The sequence below is a fragment of the Diprion similis genome, chromosome 4, assembly GCF_021155765.1.
Source record: "Diprion similis isolate iyDipSimi1 chromosome 4, iyDipSimi1.1, whole genome shotgun sequence".
NCBI classification, from domain to species: domain Eukaryota; kingdom Metazoa; phylum Arthropoda; class Insecta; order Hymenoptera; family Diprionidae; genus Diprion; species Diprion similis.
In genome coordinates, this window is record NC_060108.1 from 23258480 (window position 1) to 23275852 (window position 17373).

Below are 17373 nucleotides of genomic sequence, written 5' to 3' on the forward strand. Positions count from 1 at the left end.
TTTGAAAGTACAAATATAGAGAAAGTTGAGTAACAAGAAGGAGGCAAACTCGGCTCGAAAAGACTGTTGCCTTCTTGTTGCACACGTTTCTTTACATAACAATCGTTTCTTCAGTCAACGTAACAATTAAGAGCCTAGCCTAGTATAAAACGCGTCATTTCAGATTTGTTTGCGACAGCGCATGCGCGCAGTAGAGAAAGGACCACTTTTAATTTCTAGGAGTTAAAAGTGGTCTTTTCTGTACTCTGCGCATGCACATTCAGGGCTTACTCATTCCTATATCCATGGACTTACTCAACCGTCATAGAAAGCAATACTTTGTGTATGGAAACATGCATGAAAAAATGCGTAAAAGATGCTCGCGTTGTAAAAATACCATTTCACTTCTATATTATTCTATGCTATTCTGTTATTTTTTGCTTTTCACCGCATCTAGTTAAAACCAATATGATCGCTAAAGGCTAAAGCAACATCTCTGTCCAATTGTAAAGCTTTCACATTATACGTTCGTGACAACTCGCGCATATGTAAATTCCTGCTCTACCCTTGTATGTATGTACGTTCTCCGTAATTTCTACCAGCCAAAGAAGATTCTTTGCCTACAGCGAGTACATCACGTACGCATCTCGTTGCGTCTCTCCGTTGCTCTCCGTGCGCGCGGTCACGTGTTTCGGGTGAATTTTCGGACCGTGGAATATTGAAACCAGTCGGTACGCTCCTGGATCAGCATTGTCCGTATATAAACGGTGATCAGGCACCTGACTCACATTACGTGATCCATTGCGCCGTGCGCGTCACGAGCATACCTACTATACGTCTTTTAGTTGGATTGGTAAAATTCGCGCACGCTTTTAGTCGGCGTTGATTTTATGTAACTTGTGTCAAACATACGTCGTCCATATTAATTGTGCGCGAATCGTCAGCGTCAGTTAGGCATAGCCAAAGGGCATAGCTAGATACCCCAGATAGTCAATCGTTGGGCATGCGAATAGTTGCAAGGTCAAGTTCCGTGCGCTGACAGATCCATATTCGAACCCGAAGGAATACGATCCAGGGCAACAGTTTGCATCTGTTATTTGCTACAGACAAAATGGTAAGATATTAACATAATCGCTTATGCGACTTGAGCGCTGTTCATTTAATAATTTATGTCCAATACTTCCTCCGATTTTTCCACATTGCTGAGATTGTCCATTCGATTTTCCATCGTAAGTGATATCGGCATCTCGTTGCACAAAATTGCCGTCAATACAATAGTAAATCTCTGCTTAAAGATGTAACCTTAAACTTGAAAGTGTGCCAGTGTTAGCAACGTCAATTTTTCTAAGTTGAACATTTTTAGCCGCTGAAAAAAGTGAATGAAACTTTCCGTGGTTCAGAGTCGGCTGGGGAATGATGTAACACAACGGATTATCGCGAAAATTTTTGTCGAACGTGCATCACTTGAATTATCGACTATAATCAGACAACAGTTTTTGTTTCTGACTGGCAGAGATGAACAATGCGTGTATTGAGCAATTGAAATAATCTCTGCAACACATCTTACGGTCTAAGTGCCAAAATATAAATTTAGAGGTACATACAACAACTTTTTGTGCTCAAGGCTGTCATAGTTGAAACACGTATGAAAATTCAAATATATTACAATTGCATATTTACAAATATTTTGTATCCAGATGCTAGTCGAATAACTTTGATTTACAATGCTCCACATATAAAATTTAACTAATGTAATATGTTGGCGGGTATTAATTTGTTATCAAAAGAAACTAGGGTTCACTTTGAAATTCACAAATTTTGACCGCTTATCAGTTATTACAATTGTGTTACATCATAGTCTGATTTGAGTCTAGTAACAGACAGCTATCTATAGACGATATCTGACAGATTTGGGTAATTAAATCTCTGAGTACCACTTTCAAGCGTTTAAAACGATCAATCAGTCAATTCGGATTAACACGTGTAGTTAATGATGTTCTAGTAGAGCGGGATTTGAGTGCATTGTCAAACCACTACACATTATTCAAATTGGAAAATTTCAGAAGCATTATCATTAGCATTTTGTTACAGAGTAGTGAAAAGGACATAAGATTTTCTGCTGTCAAAATGTCTGATTCCCAAATCGGTATGTACGAAGAATCATTGGGATCCAATTTCGCTAAAAAGGCACAACAATCACCTGCTTTGGTCATCGGTAAGAATCTGTGCTGTATAATACATATTGTGTGATTTGATGCTAGTCATCCCTGACATACTTTGCTTTTGAGGTCTTAATATCGTAACTTCCTCAATGAAATCTGAATACCATGGCCATTAATTTTGCTAGTAAAATTATGCTACTTCTTTAGACAATGGAAAATTTTCCCTACGATGAAAGGTCATTTTATCTCAAAATTGTCACACTTGTATCTTGTTTTATGTAATGATGATCTAATTGATAATCAATTGACTGAAATAGATTTAACAAAATAGGCAGAACTTCAGTTTTATCGGTGATTTCACACGAACCCAAAATTTCTATGCAATAATTGGTTACGCTGTATCACTTTTTATAAATTCATGTAAGGTAACATAAAATTCAAATAGTAACTGAAAGTTTCAATCTTGTAAAAAAACGTTCAGGTAGTCATTACTACTGGGTGTATAGTGAATTGCTAATGAACTTATTTCTTCTATATTCAGGTCTAGTCGGTTTGGTAGCCACTTGCGCGATCGGAGCTTACAAGTACAAACACAGAGGGACAATGTCAACCTCTGTCTTTCTGATGCAACTCAGAGTCGCTGCACAAGGAGTAGCTATCGGAAGTCTAACGATTGGAATGACATGGTCAATGATCAATGACTACGTCTTACACAGGAAAAAGGAATGATAATGCATAGGACCTCGATGATAAACCATAATTAGAGAAATTAATAAAAATAAATATACTCCAGCAATAGAAATTATGACAGTTACTCCTAGAATAAAGAAGAAAATCAATATTGATCAATTTTAATTTTCTTCATGAGGCATATATGTATGGCACGTTGAAAATTCTATCATTTCGATATTCTAACTAGATATTTTCTATAGTAACACTATTTATTTTCATTGCTACATTAGCATATAGGTATACATACGTATGAGTCGTTTAGACGATGATGTAGGGAATGTTCAATACATCATATCAGAAAATTTTTCGAATTCATAATTCTTGCCTAGTATAGGTACATTACGGATGAGGTTTTTGATTATTTTTTGCGAAAGCACATACAAAGCACCCAATTTTGTAATATCGAATGACATTATATATTTTACAGTAAGTACATCGAATTGTTCCTTCTTCTGTTTGTGGTTGAATTGAATACTGATTTACATCAGTAAAAATAACAAATTTCCCTTAACATTTGAAGATTTACACAGAAATTTTGATTTTGATTTACACAGAATTTTCTATATTTCGTATTATCTAATACTACATCTGGATGCCTCATACGTTAATCATCATACCTATAATATTTTATCAAATATATTGAATTTTGTATTATGTTTGAATAACAATGTGTATCTCAAGTGATGTATGGAAATGTAAAATTGTAAAGGCTGGACCTTTCTTTCGACGGGTTAAAATATGTTAGTTCTGATGTATGACGAATGAAAAATGAAAGAAAATATTTTTCATTATTACCACAAGCTGTGATCATTCATTGTCAAAGTGTCAACTTCGAAAAAATTTGTACATACATACATAATATGTTAGCGTGTTATTTTCAAATGTATGTCTCGCAATTTGTACGTTAATTACGTATTTATTGTACAAATTTCCTGACGCAGGGTATGAATTGTATATTATTATAGCATCTCATAATATTTATTGTTGTATATATATTTCGTGTACAATAATACATACGTAACTGTTTATTTACATTAAAAAAAATTACATTATTATTATATTTTTCAAAGCACTGTCTTGTACTTTGAAGGTTCAAAGCTCAATTGTGATTAGTTATAAAATCACGGAAGAATTCATATGTAATTAGTTATAATATCTCTTATCCTATCTCTCGACATTTACAATGGAATTTCCGTGGTAAGTTATAAAGTTCGTACGAATATGTGAAGTTTGTGTTTGGTTCTTCATTACTGAGCTGCTTTGGCATCTGATCTTTTAAGAGGATTTTAAATTTTATCATCCTAATAGCCCAAATTGACATTAGACATTTTTACTCATCAGATGCAGAACAGAGCCAGATTAGAATTAGTAATATTCATTAAAGCAGCTCTATTCGATACTTCGATTATCAACCGTGGAGATTAGGGAAGTGCGCAGGATCTGACGCTTCTATTCGGTCGTCAAGAAACCATAACGTCAATGTAAATGTCAAAATACACGAAATACGCTAACATCAAACATGGCGGAACGGAACGACAGAAGTCAATTGCCACCCGGCTGGGAGTGCAGATACGATGTTCGAAGTGGCAAATCGTACGTAATATCATAGACAATTATTCGCTGCTCATACTATCTGCACCCTTCGACATGAATTTCTTTGAAAAAAGCGTCCAACTGCACGATTTACGCGTTTGTCTCTTACGCAACATGGACCTTGCTGTGTATTTCCATGGAAGAGTATTACATCACCACGGTTAATTTCCAAATACCAAATGTTGTTGATAAAATTAATGAAAGAAAGTTAGGCAGAAAAATGTCTCTGTACATGTTGTGTTACGATCTAAAAGCAATCTTCAGTATACGCTTTCCAAACTGCCAACCTTTTGTTCTGTCATCAATCAATTCTTTACATATAATCAATTTATTGTTGTTATTATTACTACCATCATTATTTGTCATCCGTTATTATTCCCGAATCTTTCCTTCCGGAACCTTATCCATTATGGTTTGTTTATCTGAAAATCAATCAAAACACTATATCCGTTTTTAGTTCACTTTAATTTTGATACATTTTTTTTTGCTCTGACTAGTGAGTAGAGTATCTAAATCTATTTCTGTTATTGGCATACAGGTATTACATAAATCATTTCAACAAAACAACATCATGGGAAGATCCTCGTGTGCGGTATTGGCAATATGCTCAATACTCACTGGCGCAAAATTCTGCGGCACCCAGTCCAGCAACTTCGACAACATTGCCAGAGTCTATACCCATGCAGGTCGGTATCGTTATTTGTTGGATGCTGATTGGCTTGGCATTTATAAGGAAGTTATAATATCTGAGAGTTTGGCAGATTAGTAAGAGTGTGAGGATTCTCAGCTTTTATGGCCATGTTTCGTCTTGTACAGATCTGTAAACTAATATGTATTTGAATACATTAGCCTACTAACACAGAACAAGTATCGCTTATATGGAATACGGATATAATATGGAAACTTTATTGTACAGATTTTGATATAATACAGCATCGATTTACATATGTATACCAACATGTAATATGAAATCAAGTGAACATGTTCTATACTTATGTAATAAATGCTGTGATATTGAGAACTTGAAGCAATCACCATGGAATTGCTTATTTTGATTGGGCAATTGCGTAGCTTTTTACATTCATTGAAAGTTCGAAATTTCGAATGCATATGCGGTGAAGACTGATTATACAATACAATTTCTTACATTGTGAAATTACATTATTGATCCATCTGATGCAATATTTACCTACATTACTACTAAACCTGCTTATAACAACTTTAATTTAGCTGTAGAAAGACGGCGCTATGGGGAACAAAACTAGTAGCAATGATAAAAACTCACGTAATTAAACACAGATAGTAAAATTTCCAAAAATGATTTATCTACTGTGATAAAACTGCTTCATCGGAAATCTTTTTTTAAAAACATCAGTCTCCATGCACAGTACGTCTTCCGACAGCATTCATATCGCCACTGATTTCCCAAGTGTTGATCAGTTTGAAATTTCAATTTGTAACAACATTATCCTCACAGGATATTAAAATCTTTGCACCCTCCTGGCAGCAGTAAATTAGACTACACTAAAAATCTCAGTTGCACTCTTATTGTAAGCTTTTTATGTATTGATGTGAATGAAAAGATATGGAAATTTTAAGACGAAAATATAATATTCTAGAGCAAACATTAACTATTTGTTATTTACTATGCTATACGCATGCTGCTTTGGGATCTGGCAACTAAAATTGGTGCGACAACAGAGTGGCGGAGGTGGTGGAACTGGTAGTTATCTGGGATATGCAAGCACTTATAGGGCACCACAGGTGTATCCAACACCATCGCCTTATCGTAATCCACAACCCGCATTTTTATCACCAGGTGTACAGGTGGGTCAAGTATTGGAGAGAATCGCTACATAGATGTGCTAATGCTTTTCAGGAAATTTTCTGTGAATTGATTCTCATACGAAGTATCACATTTTTTTCTTTGTACACAAATATCTATTTTACTGCTGACAGTGCGTGTAAAGAAAAGACAAAATTTTATCCTAACAAGGGTACTTAGATTTGAGGCAGAAGTTTTATTCCTGAATCTTGCTTAGATTCAGATTTTATAATCGGAGTTTAACACATGTCATATTTACTTAATATTCATATTTTTTTTTTCAAATTTGCAATTGCTATGATTTTGTACTACAATTTAAAGCAAATATAAATTTAAATAAAAGCATCGGTATCTAGTAACGCTGTGATCTAAAAGTATTGCCGTGAAGATGAGTTTGTGAATTAAATTTTTGCTTCAACTTGAAATGAATTTCTTTAGTTAACTTTAATGCTTGTATTTTAATTTTTGAAATCCATACAAAATGTTGTGTCTTTTATTTTCAATGCCAAAATAGATATTTGCTCGTAAGAAGGAAGAGTTGAACAACTTATTTACATGTGAAAATCCTCCAAGATTGGGCGTATTGTAATTGTTTAATATATGAGTTGCGCGTATGTTACAGAATACGTATAGGTGAACACGCTATTTATTCAGATAAATAAACGTATTTATATAATTTGAACAGGAATTCAAGACTCCAATGTCATCAAGATCAATAAGCGCGATGATGAACAGATTAGGTGAAATGGCAATCAACTCAACAACACCTGTTCGGATTATGGAAACTAACTTGAACCAAAATGTGGACACAGAGGTTCAAGTAGCTAGGATCAACGCTATGTTCCCTACTGTCTCAGATACTCACATTCGGCTGTTATTAAAAAAGTAAGTATTTCATTTATGTGTACTTCCTGATTTTCTATTATAAATATTTCAAAGAACATGATTTATACATTGCAATTTGACGAAATTTTAGTTACTTGTATCTTGTGTAAAGTCCAATTGTTGAGCTTTTACCAACAACATGTTTATATTGTTCTACCACTGGCGATCTTACTTTTACACTGCTTTTACTTCGGCAATGTTGTGTATACTCATTATCAACTTTACTAATTAACTAACATTATTAACCACCATAAACTTTTAAAGTAGGTAGGCTTCAATCTATTTTGACACAATGTTCTTACGGTGTACCAGAGTAATGAGAAAATAATTTTCAGCTATACAAGGTTGATTTCACGATTCGTTAAATTTCTACCGATCTCATATGATTGAAAATTTTTGCAGTTACAGATTATAACCCCAGTATATGTTGAAGTAGGTAAAAACATGTAAACGCCCTACTTCAACTTTTGTTCTCATTAATTTACCGATTTTTTTTTCTGAATATAAATTCGATCTGATGGGTATTTCAACAATATGAATCCAACGTACAATCTCATCAGAATATAGTTCAATATGCGACAATATGTGTAATAAGTTATCATACAGAAAACAGGTAGAAGCGAAATCTCTACGTGAAGTTCATGGAATCTATTTATTATTCTGTTCATTGATGAATGGTACACTTAGGTTCACAGAAACCTATAGCTAACAGAATATCGTTTTTGTTCTTCTCGGAATCCACAAATTTGACTTTAGAATTTTTCCAAAATGAGTACATGCAAAAAAAAATTGTTACACATGATTGAGGTTTTGTGGGACGTTTAAAGCTTCAGTGTACCATAATAAACTTCATTTCTGTTAAACATCACTCTTGCAGGGTGGAATAAAGTTGCCAGAAATGATGGGTTTCTTTGTACTCTTCCTTGCAATGTTTGCACCACAGCTTCATTTGGCATGTTCCATTTTTACCTATTCCGTAATTAATCTCTGAGATCTTGAAAAAAGGAACATCTTTTGTAAACATTTTTCAAACATTCCGGATTTTAAATGATGTACAGAATGATATCAAAATGCTCTTAAAATAATGCGTCTGCAATGTACTTTGTAAAGTTCCGCTTTTTCACACAGTTTATTCATTTATTATTCTTTCTACAAGTCGTTAATGCGATATAAACTCTGTCTTACTTTGTATTTCGAATGTTTCTAGTTCTAAGTCAGCAGCAAATGTATTTCAGATACCACAACAGAGCAGCAGTAGTGGTGAGTGCTCTTCAAGTTGAAAAGCATCCTCTATGCGCACCGGGACCTTGTACACCTGTGGCAGTACATGCGCCCAATGCTATACCACGATGGCGCCTTCCAGCTCACGCCATACATGCTGCGCTGACTTTAAGTCCGCCTCGAGGGGGCAGGCAACCCCCTCATTCCCCAAAAATGAAACTTAGGTTCCTATACATACTTTCAGTCTCACCAAATCTGGATGCTCGATGTTAATATCGTATTTTGCTGTTAAATTGGGATCTATATTCGTGGATTTTTTGTTTTTTTTTCAAAAATCATTCCGCTATTGTAGTTGCAAAAATTCATCGTTAGTTATTACCCGTAGTTTTGCAAACTTGGCCCATAAAATTTTATAAAATACCAATATTGGTAGAATGAAAAAAATCTCTAACAAATATAAATCCCATGGATGTACAATCTGTTTCAGCGCAGTGTAGCCATGTAGCATGACTCCAGAGTCCCTGCTCTACATTTTGTTACCCAGGATGTTGTGAATTATCTTATGGGCATCATAAACTTGCAATTAAGCAATTTACGATAAAATGATTTCAACGAATCTGAAAATATCTAAATACTTGCAGAGAAAACATTTGTTATGATTCATTCGAAAGAGCTAATAAGATATTAGTTCACATCACCCACACTAGATTATTCTTTGTTTAAATAATTTTCTTGGTAGATTGACTTTATATAGTTTCCCATGATTTGAAATAATAATGTAAGATCATTTTTAATTCTTATTTTACGCAAAGCAGGTAGTTGGTATGCATTGAGTGATGCAATATATTGCATAGTAATAACTTTTCAAATACTTCAGGTTCATTATAATTTATTTCTACCAATGCAACACTTTCTCACTGTTTCAAAAACAGGTACCAAGATATATTACGTTACTTGTATGATCGACTGCCAAATATCAATTATTATCTAGTTTACTTTATTGAATATGTTGTAACATACAATTTTTCGTATTTATATTGCACTCTTGATCTTTTTAATCGTTTTTAGATCTTATTTTGACTTTATATTCTGTTGTTCTTCTCAATTTCAGTTTCCGCGTCGTTAATGGTATCTTGCGCATTGAGTCATTAGTATGCAATTGAAGATCAAAGCCTGGTCATAGGTTGGTTTAATTTTCGTTATGGGTTCACCTAATTTTGGAAGATGATTTTTATTTTATATTGGTGGTGGTAATTGGACTTTGATGATCTGATTTTTATGTCTCGATATTAGCTGGAGAACGATACGAATTAATGAATTTTACAGCTTAACGTTTGAAATTCGAGTAATGAGGATGAGACATAAATTGTGTAGCAAATTATACAAAGAAATAAGTCGTACGATAAAATTTTGAATCTGTGAAATTCATTTAATTGTATAAATAACGAGAAAATAATTAATCATTGACGCAGCATGACTGTATGAGCATGTGCATTGTATTTTCATAAAATCACGGTTAATTATTCTATTTATAATACTGTGTACAAACTAACCATCTAACAATTCTGATTAATAGAATGCAATTAATATATGAAATGCCTGCTGTAATAGTGTCTTGTGAATGTTGGTTGTATTATTGCTGTGTGCAATCACATGTGCATACCATGTTAGATGAAGTCTATAATCTTTCTAATCAGTGTTAAAATGGAGACATCAAAATAACAGTTCCCTTCATACTGTTGGAAGTTTCGAAATTTCAAGTGAGATCATATTTTATATGAATGATAATACAATTCATATAAAATCATTAATATTTTTCAATTTAATATTATAGTGTCTGCATTAAAATCATTCGAACAAAACAATTACTACATTGGACCTTGGTTATGATGTAGAGTAGACTAATATTAATGTTCTAAAAATAGTTTATTGTATGTGAAATAGCTGACACAACATATTGTATTGTATTGTACTGTTGCATTAGAAAAGGATGTGGATCACACCTCAATTAATGCATTATTTTTTCTTCTTAAAATTGATAATAGGTACCTGAAAAATGTATTTCCAAAAGCTGATGAAACAATTCTGCTTGACATTTTGGAACAAAGTGATAACAATGTACAAAAGGCATCAGAAAAACTAATCGAGCTCGGATACGAGAAGCGCAGCCCCACTGGCCCCTCCAAATCATCATTGAAGAAGCAAACAGATGAACAAGTAATTTTCAATTCAATTTATTATAAGAATAATATTTTTATTCCATTCATGCTACTTAATTTTCAATATCTAATTTTTTTTTTTATATAAAAGATGAAGCTTCTTAATCAGAATCTTTTCAGGAATATGCCCTCAAATGTATGATGAAGTTTTTGTTTTCAGAATCGTACTGAACAAACAGTGCCAACTCCTCCCCCACGAATGAGGAGCCTTGAGGAAAAGAATAAGAGTAAGTAGCTTTCTGTACTGTCCTGGATCACTTTTCTAGAAAATTGTTTCTACTTAATTTAGATTCAAATAATATTATTAAACGATTTTTGTGTAACAATATATCGTTGTTATTTAAATATATCATCTGTGTTTATGGAAAGATAATGTGCAGTAATAGAGTAATTGCTAATGTTTAATTCTTGTCTACACATATAAATATATACTTTTGTCACTGTAGTGAAAATGCGTTTGATGGATAAATATAAAGCTGTTCCGGACAAAGTCATAATGTTGGCAATGGACAGTGTTGATTATGACGAAGAGAGGGCAATTCATATCTTAGATATAATGATGGCCGAAGAAGCTACACAGACACCTCGAACATCGAGTGGACACAGGTATTTGAAATATCATCTGATCTACTTGTTATAAAAATACATAGTAGTTTTTTTCCATTAGTTACAAGAAAAGCACTACGCTAAGTTCTATATCTTGAGTTAAAGAAGAACGTTTGGTTCTGAATATAAATTGTTCACTATACATATAAATACTTAACAGCAATCGCAGTGACGAACAAAAAAGCAGTGCGCCAATAACTGAAGCTATAAAGTTGACGGCATCGCCAATTAAACAAATCAAGTATCCAAACTTAGAGAAGACAAAACGTTCTAAAAATAGAATTGATACACCAAAGTGAGTATATTTATGCAGTTTGAATCTTCGAGTAGCCTCTGATATATTATGGAAGGAACATTATATAGAATACCATAAAATCCTTCCAGAATATCTCGTGGAACTAGCACGACGGAAGATAAAGAGTACAAGTCTCCTTACTTGACTAGACCTACCGGACCCAATCCAGATTTCAGAAAAGGACCCAATGACAATTTCTTATTGTGAGTACAAAACGTTTTTTTTGTATGCATCTTAGTTACCCGTCTTCAGTGGTTCATCATGCATTATGACAAATTCTGCACGTCATATTAAGTATTAATTATTATAAATTTACCTACTCCAGGGCTGATTATATGCCTTGGGCAGGTCCGGATGCATCGCTCTTAATATCTGAGACTAGTAGGTCATTGGCAGTTGGTCCTAACCGTGCATTGGTAAGAGGAAGCTGCGCAAAAGGAGTTGGGCCAAATTCTGCTTTTAGCAAAGGTCCAATGCGAGGACTAGCTCAAGGTTCTATATATTCTCAACGAAATGCTGCTAATACAGAGAGTCGAGGCAAATGAAACATATTTAATTGCTTTTTTTGAATCAGTACAGTACCGAAATATAAAATTTATATTCATATAATGCGTTGTAGTAAATACTCAGTGGTTTTGAAGAGAAATTCAGTTACAGGCATTACTTATTTGTAATTGAAACTTCATTGATATCTTCACACCAAAGAATGAAACCATACATTACTTTGAACAAGTTCTGTTGCTTCATGTTTGCCATAAGAATTATATTTTGATAGCGATTAATTTTTTAGAGAACAAATTTTATTCCTACCTATAATTATGTAATATTTTTATTTGAGCTTATCAATTATTTTATAATATTTATAATGATAACAGTAATCTCACGCTTGCATATAAAACTTGGCATAGATTTTTCTGTTATAATGCAGTTTTGCAAATTTTGTATACTATAGTTTTATATTTTTCAAATTTCCACTTTGTTACGTTATTGTTATTACTTATGTTGAAACTTATTAAAGGATGATTTATTTACAGGTTGTTATGTGCGTTATTATTCTGCATAGTATCGTTTCAAATGTATTTGTGATTGTAGAGAATAACAACCAATAAATCTTGCTACATTCAAGTTATAAAAATGTATAAACAGCTTAGATAGCATTATGTAGTTCGAATGTACGTGCTTAGTGTACTAATGTTGAAAAAAAAGACTAGCCAGTAACAAATGTATCATTTTAAAAGACTTATACCGATTCGATGGATATAAATGATTTGAGATTAGAATTTGTCGCATCAGCAGATTTCTAAAGCCTGAAACCCAACTTGTGAATCTCAGTTATAAGCCAAAGCATAAGTTAGAATAATTTATGGGTGTAGGAGAAATAGAATCTTCCAACTAGTATCAGATAATAATATTTTCTCATGTTTCAGGCCTCACGTTACACTTTTATCAAGTTTTGCTACTTGTTGCGAATGTAAGACAGCTTCTAGACATATACGTACATGTATACATATCTACAGTATTCAGTAAAAAATTTGTAAAGATAAACTTCGGTATTGTAAATCTGCACTCGAATATTTTTCGTGCCCGTACTATTGACATTGCCAATTATGAATCAGTGAGGTCTGCAAAGACAAATGAGACTGTTGGAAGATATTAGTTGTATATTCGTAATCAAGTGAGAATAAAATCCCTCCTTTAAATTGTATGAAAACTTCGTAAGGAAGTAATGTGTTCTTTACAATTTCATTTTTTTGCTGCATCAGTAATACTTCCCCAAGTTGCAAATAGTTAAATGAAATCAAAAAATTAGTCGAAGTCATTGGAATCGCTATTAATTCCTATTAAATTAGATAAATCTTGTAACCTTGCTATGGTCGAATTTGTATGACTTCTAGTAACTTTTACCTGATTGTTACATAAAATTTTGCGTACAGGATTGAAATATAGTTAGGATAAGACGTCCATTTATGTGTAATGCAGGCAATCTACATTCTAGATGATCCCATCCAATGTTTAATATTAATTATGAATTGAAAATTTTCTATTTTGCCAATACATGCATGAATCTGATTGTTATATAGATAAAAAAATGTCCTGTTATTTATGAGGAGGGAAGTGATGCGTAATACTACATGTGAAACGAATTGTGCCATAGCTAAAATGATGAAGAGGTATTTTTCTTATCTTGATCCAAATATAGTCCTGCCTTCAGAAAACTTAATATACAATATTTGTATATGAATACTGAATATGATAAATAGGGAGGGCTGTGGTTGAAATGTTAGTAGCTCAGAGCTATTTTTATAGCTTATTCATTTTTGATGGAACTAAGATGGGCGAAATAATATATTTTGACTATGTATTTACGTACTATTGCATACGGCTAAGTATATAATGATGTGGGATGGTTCTTGATCTTAGCGTTATTCTTAATAAGTGTCTGCAAGGATGTAACTTTCCTTCTCTATACAATCTAAATTATTATGTTACTACATATTGAGATAACTCAACGGGTTAATATTGTAATACGTAGTTTCATTTTGTTGAAGCGCATCAGTTTGTTTAAAAAAACTCCAAAATACTTTATTTACAGCAAATGAATAGGTCACAATCTTCACATTGATTGGCAAACGCCCCACATTTTATGTACCTACGCCAAGCTCCCTAAATAACTAATGATTAGAATATAAATACATTATAGTCTCATGTAGCTGTATTTCCTTAAAATTTAATATGAAGAACATTGTGATCGTATGGAAAAAGATATGATTCTAAATATTATTGGCTCTTGTGTTTTAAATCTTGTTAGTTGAAATACGCAACTATAAACTGGTGCAATAATAACATCATTTGAAATAACAATAGATTGATAAATATGAAAATTATGTGGAATTTGTAATAATTCGTCTTGTATCATCAGTATAAATGTTTGTTAAATTGTAAAGTTGAGTTTTGTCAACATTATGTATTTTACTTAATTGGTATGTATCATTTTTCTGAATAATCTTTTAAATGTTTACTCACATAGACAAGAAATGCGTGAGAAGATTTCTCTCAGCTGCCATTGTGACGATCCATGGTGGATCTTTTAAACAATTTTGGAGTCAGGTAGATTATTTAATACTTCTTAGGAAATATGAAAGTCAACAGATCGAGCTAAATGATAAGTGATAAACTACAAACAGTAAACGTTTATCAAGGATAAGAAGCAAGAAAGTACTAGTACCAAAATGTTGTATTCTAGTATGTTTTACAATATTATTGATTAGCATAATTGAACAAATCACTAAATCTGTAGCAATAAATCGCAGAGATTTAAATGTCTGCATTTGTACCACAGTTATCAATGGTCAAAGATAATTGTATTTAGTTGTATACCTATACATATCTGTGCAATAAAAAAAACTATTTAATCACATATACACAATCCTATCATCTTCTATTACAAAATTTTTATATAATTTTACTTTCCACTTTTTGAAAATTGTTTGATAGTGTTTACAATTATAAGAACCACTCTTTACTGTAGAAAATAAGACGATGGATAGGATTGAACAATAATTAATATATCTGAACGTGATTTGTAACTCTTTTATTGATTTGGCATATTGTTGCAGTGCTTACTGATTCTTCATTACAAACAATTAATTCTGCCATTTGCTTTTGATGACTTAATGCGAAGATATGAAATCTAATAACATACAGTTAAGTTTCTCGTTTTAACTCTAAAAGACAGCCATTATTATTCGAGTCAAGAGATTATAAATATATAACGTTAGTGATGCATCTATTTACTACAAAACTTACAATGACTGATATTAAAGATAATTACGTCGAGAACGTAGAATTGTTATAAGAGACACATGTAAATTGACAATAGAGTCAAAATAGTTCAAACAAAACTTGTCGCAAGAATATACATCTATTCTACTTAAATATAAATAAATGCTGATAATTTTTTATGGATACTTTTAAATGTGAGTTGCTGTAGATGCATCTATAAACGACCGAGGCATTATTTATATTAGGTATCTCTTTGAATCCTATATTCTACATAATTTTCTGTAGATGGAGAAGACTATTCATCATCAAACGGCTGAAACATAATATCGACTTGTTTTTCTAAACTAACAGTAAAATTGAATAAAGTGGCAATGTACAAGGATTTTTTAATTTAAAAGTTATCAATATTCCATGAATGTATGATCTTGTCAAAATTTTTGATAGGAATATATATGACTCAGCTTATTTCTACACTTCATCTTCATTGAGTAACATATTGGGGATTCCGTCATTTATTGGAAACTTTCTTCCTGACTCAGGGCACAGCAAGTCGCCATTTATCACTTCAACTTCCAACAAAATGTGGTGGACTTTTTTAAGGAAATCTTCATTTTCTTCAAAGTCTTCAACCAGTGTCTGTGGTAGCTCACCAACATGACCAATCTATAAAAGTGAGTAGTCATCAATTTAATTTTGCAAACTATTGATTTTTCTCCTACAATAATTCACTGAAAAAGGCTCTCAAGTCAAATTTGTCTCTAGTAAATTCGTAGTCACATGTATAGTATTGTTGTTTACTATAAAAAATTCAGCACGATTGAAGATAAGGAAGAGATTATTGCCTGTGTCTAAATGTATTGATCGTTGCGTTGTTTATGCATGTGAGAACTTATTTAATAGCAAGTTTCGAGCTAATCTTGCTTTAGTTTATTAATGAATTGGTGACCTACGCTCTCAGCTGCTTTCCACAGGGTGACCCAATCTAATTTGGGAATAATTCTGGCGATGAATTCGGAGTTGAAATCAACTTCTGAGACCTTGATATCCTTGGCCTGGAATGAAATTAATCGTGTGAAGGTTTTGAAATGAGGGTTAATGTGGTGCTTATGGGTTTCATAACCTCACAAATGTACCGCATTCGTTTCAGGATCATCGAAGCTGTTTTCTTACCACAATTGCTAAAGGGTATCCTACTGTAACGCCTTTCAAACATTTTGACGTCAACATGTTATGCGTTAACAGCTTCATTTCTGTTCAGGCTTACTTAAAACTAACACGCTGGAAAAAGTTGACACGAATTGCAGACGGTCACACCGTTATTTTGACATGTGTGTATGTGTCGTCTGTCGATAAAAATCGAAACGTTTTACTTTGAGATCCTCTGACGGACATTTCCATAACCAAAGCGTGAATTCTTATTTTGCATGTAGCGCTTATTCATGAAGAACGGTAAAAGTTGACTTTTCCGAGAGCGCGAGACTCTGGTTTTTGAAACAAGTATTATGTATGTGATTAAACATCCATAAAGTTCCACGTTTGTGAAACCATGAATTGCGAGATTCTCGCTGCTTAAAATCTGAAATCATATCAGTATTTTTCAAATAAAATATTTCATCGCATTCGCGTTATAAGGCTGTACAAGACTCACAGATTCCATTGCAAGTTTGATTGTTTGTGACTCAGACTGTAGAATCAGTTTCACATCCACGCAACAGTGGGAGTGAATAATGGATTGCTCCTATTCTTCGAGTGGTTTTACTTTACTCTAGTTGTTATCACTAAGGTTAGGTTGCGGATCACAAACTGTTAAATTGGTTCAACGATATTATAAAATTTTATGAACAGTGTGAATAAAATTTGTACGTTAAAAATCAAACAACTCGAAGAGATGTAAAGATGATTTGGGCTGTGTAAAGTAACATAAGTAAACATACATATAATACTCGCTCTAAAAATCGACGGACTTTCTCAATTTGGTTTGTGAAGTGTTTGATGTTCCACTGACAGCCACATCATCTGGCCTTGATGATAAAAATGTGTAATCAGTTGTGAGGTGTATTGAGTTTATTGCTT

At 33.0% G+C, this 17373-nt stretch overlaps 3 protein-coding genes across 7 annotated transcripts; 2 read left to right on the top strand and 1 right to left on the bottom strand.

Annotated features, from left to right (window-relative positions):
• The first annotated feature begins 960 nt into the window (after positions 1 to 960).
• Positions 961 to 3905, top strand: LOC124405492 (HIG1 domain family member 1A, mitochondrial-like). Its single transcript, XM_046880427.1, has 3 exons — positions 961 to 1093; positions 2071 to 2194; positions 2683 to 3905. Exons 1-3 carry the CDS (start codon positions 1091 to 1093, stop codon positions 2868 to 2870), a joined length of 315 nt encoding a protein of 104 aa, XP_046736383.1. The 5' UTR covers positions 961 to 1090; the 3' UTR covers positions 2871 to 3905.
• A 357-nt stretch (positions 3906 to 4262) lies between these two features.
• On the top strand, positions 4263 to 12345 carry LOC124405488. Of its 4 annotated transcripts, XM_046880417.1 has the most exons (11): positions 4265 to 4466; positions 5005 to 5152; positions 6168 to 6293; positions 6977 to 7176; positions 8412 to 8621; positions 10443 to 10614; positions 10777 to 10843; positions 11063 to 11222; positions 11383 to 11517; positions 11607 to 11720; positions 11843 to 12345. In XM_046880417.1, exons 1-11 carry the CDS (start codon positions 4393 to 4395, stop codon positions 12060 to 12062), a joined length of 1626 nt encoding a protein of 541 aa, XP_046736373.1. In that variant the 5' UTR covers positions 4265 to 4392; the 3' UTR covers positions 12063 to 12345. The 4 variants fall into 4 exon arrangements, with proteins under 4 accessions (XP_046736376.1, XP_046736373.1, XP_046736374.1 ...); XM_046880420.1 differs by lacking the exon at positions 11843 to 12345 and having other exon boundaries at positions 4263 to 4466; positions 11586 to 11720; XM_046880418.1 differs by lacking the exon at positions 6168 to 6293 and having other exon boundaries at positions 4266 to 4466; positions 11843 to 12344.
• A 2749-nt stretch (positions 12346 to 15094) lies between these two features.
• On the bottom strand, positions 15095 to 17345 carry LOC124405491 (multifunctional methyltransferase subunit TRM112-like protein). Of its 2 annotated transcripts, none has more exons than XM_046880426.1 (3): positions 17231 to 17345; positions 16251 to 16352; positions 15095 to 15963 (listed from the first exon to the last, which is right to left on the bottom strand). In XM_046880426.1, exons 1-3 carry the CDS (start codon positions 17234 to 17236, stop codon positions 15769 to 15771), a joined length of 303 nt encoding a protein of 100 aa, XP_046736382.1. In that variant the 5' UTR covers positions 17237 to 17345; the 3' UTR covers positions 15095 to 15768. The 2 variants fall into 2 exon arrangements, with proteins under 2 accessions (XP_046736382.1, XP_046736381.1); XM_046880425.1 differs by lacking the exon at positions 17231 to 17345 and adding an exon at positions 16471 to 16677.
• Between the last annotated feature and the right edge of the window lie 28 nt (positions 17346 to 17373).

Excerpts from the sequence above, each read along its gene's own strand:
- LOC124405491 (XM_046880425.1), bottom strand. The coding sequence starts at position 16,548 with ATGAAGCTGTTAACGCATAACATGTTGACGTCAAAATGTTTGAAAGGC. Across the intron at positions 16,353-16,470 it reads GATACCCTTTAGCAATTGTG|GCCAAGGATATCAAGGTCTC; the intron begins GTAAGAAAACAG and ends ATTTCATTCCAG. Across the intron at positions 15,964-16,250 it reads TGTGGAAAGCAGCTGAGAGC|ATTGGTCATGTTGGTGAGCT; the intron begins GTAGGTCACCAA and ends TCACTTTTATAG.
- LOC124405492 (XM_046880427.1), top strand. Across the intron at positions 2,195-2,682 it reads ATCACCTGCTTTGGTCATCG|GTCTAGTCGGTTTGGTAGCC; the intron begins GTAAGAATCTGT and ends TTCTATATTCAG.
- LOC124405488 (XM_046880417.1), top strand. The coding sequence starts at position 4,393 with ATGGCGGAACGGAACGACAGAAGTCAATTGCCACCCGGCTGGGAGTGC. Across the intron at positions 4,467-5,004 it reads GATGTTCGAAGTGGCAAATC|GTATTACATAAATCATTTCA; the intron begins GTACGTAATATC and ends ATTGGCATACAG. Across the intron at positions 7,177-8,411 it reads ATTCGGCTGTTATTAAAAAA|ATACCACAACAGAGCAGCAG; the intron begins GTAAGTATTTCA and ends AATGTATTTCAG.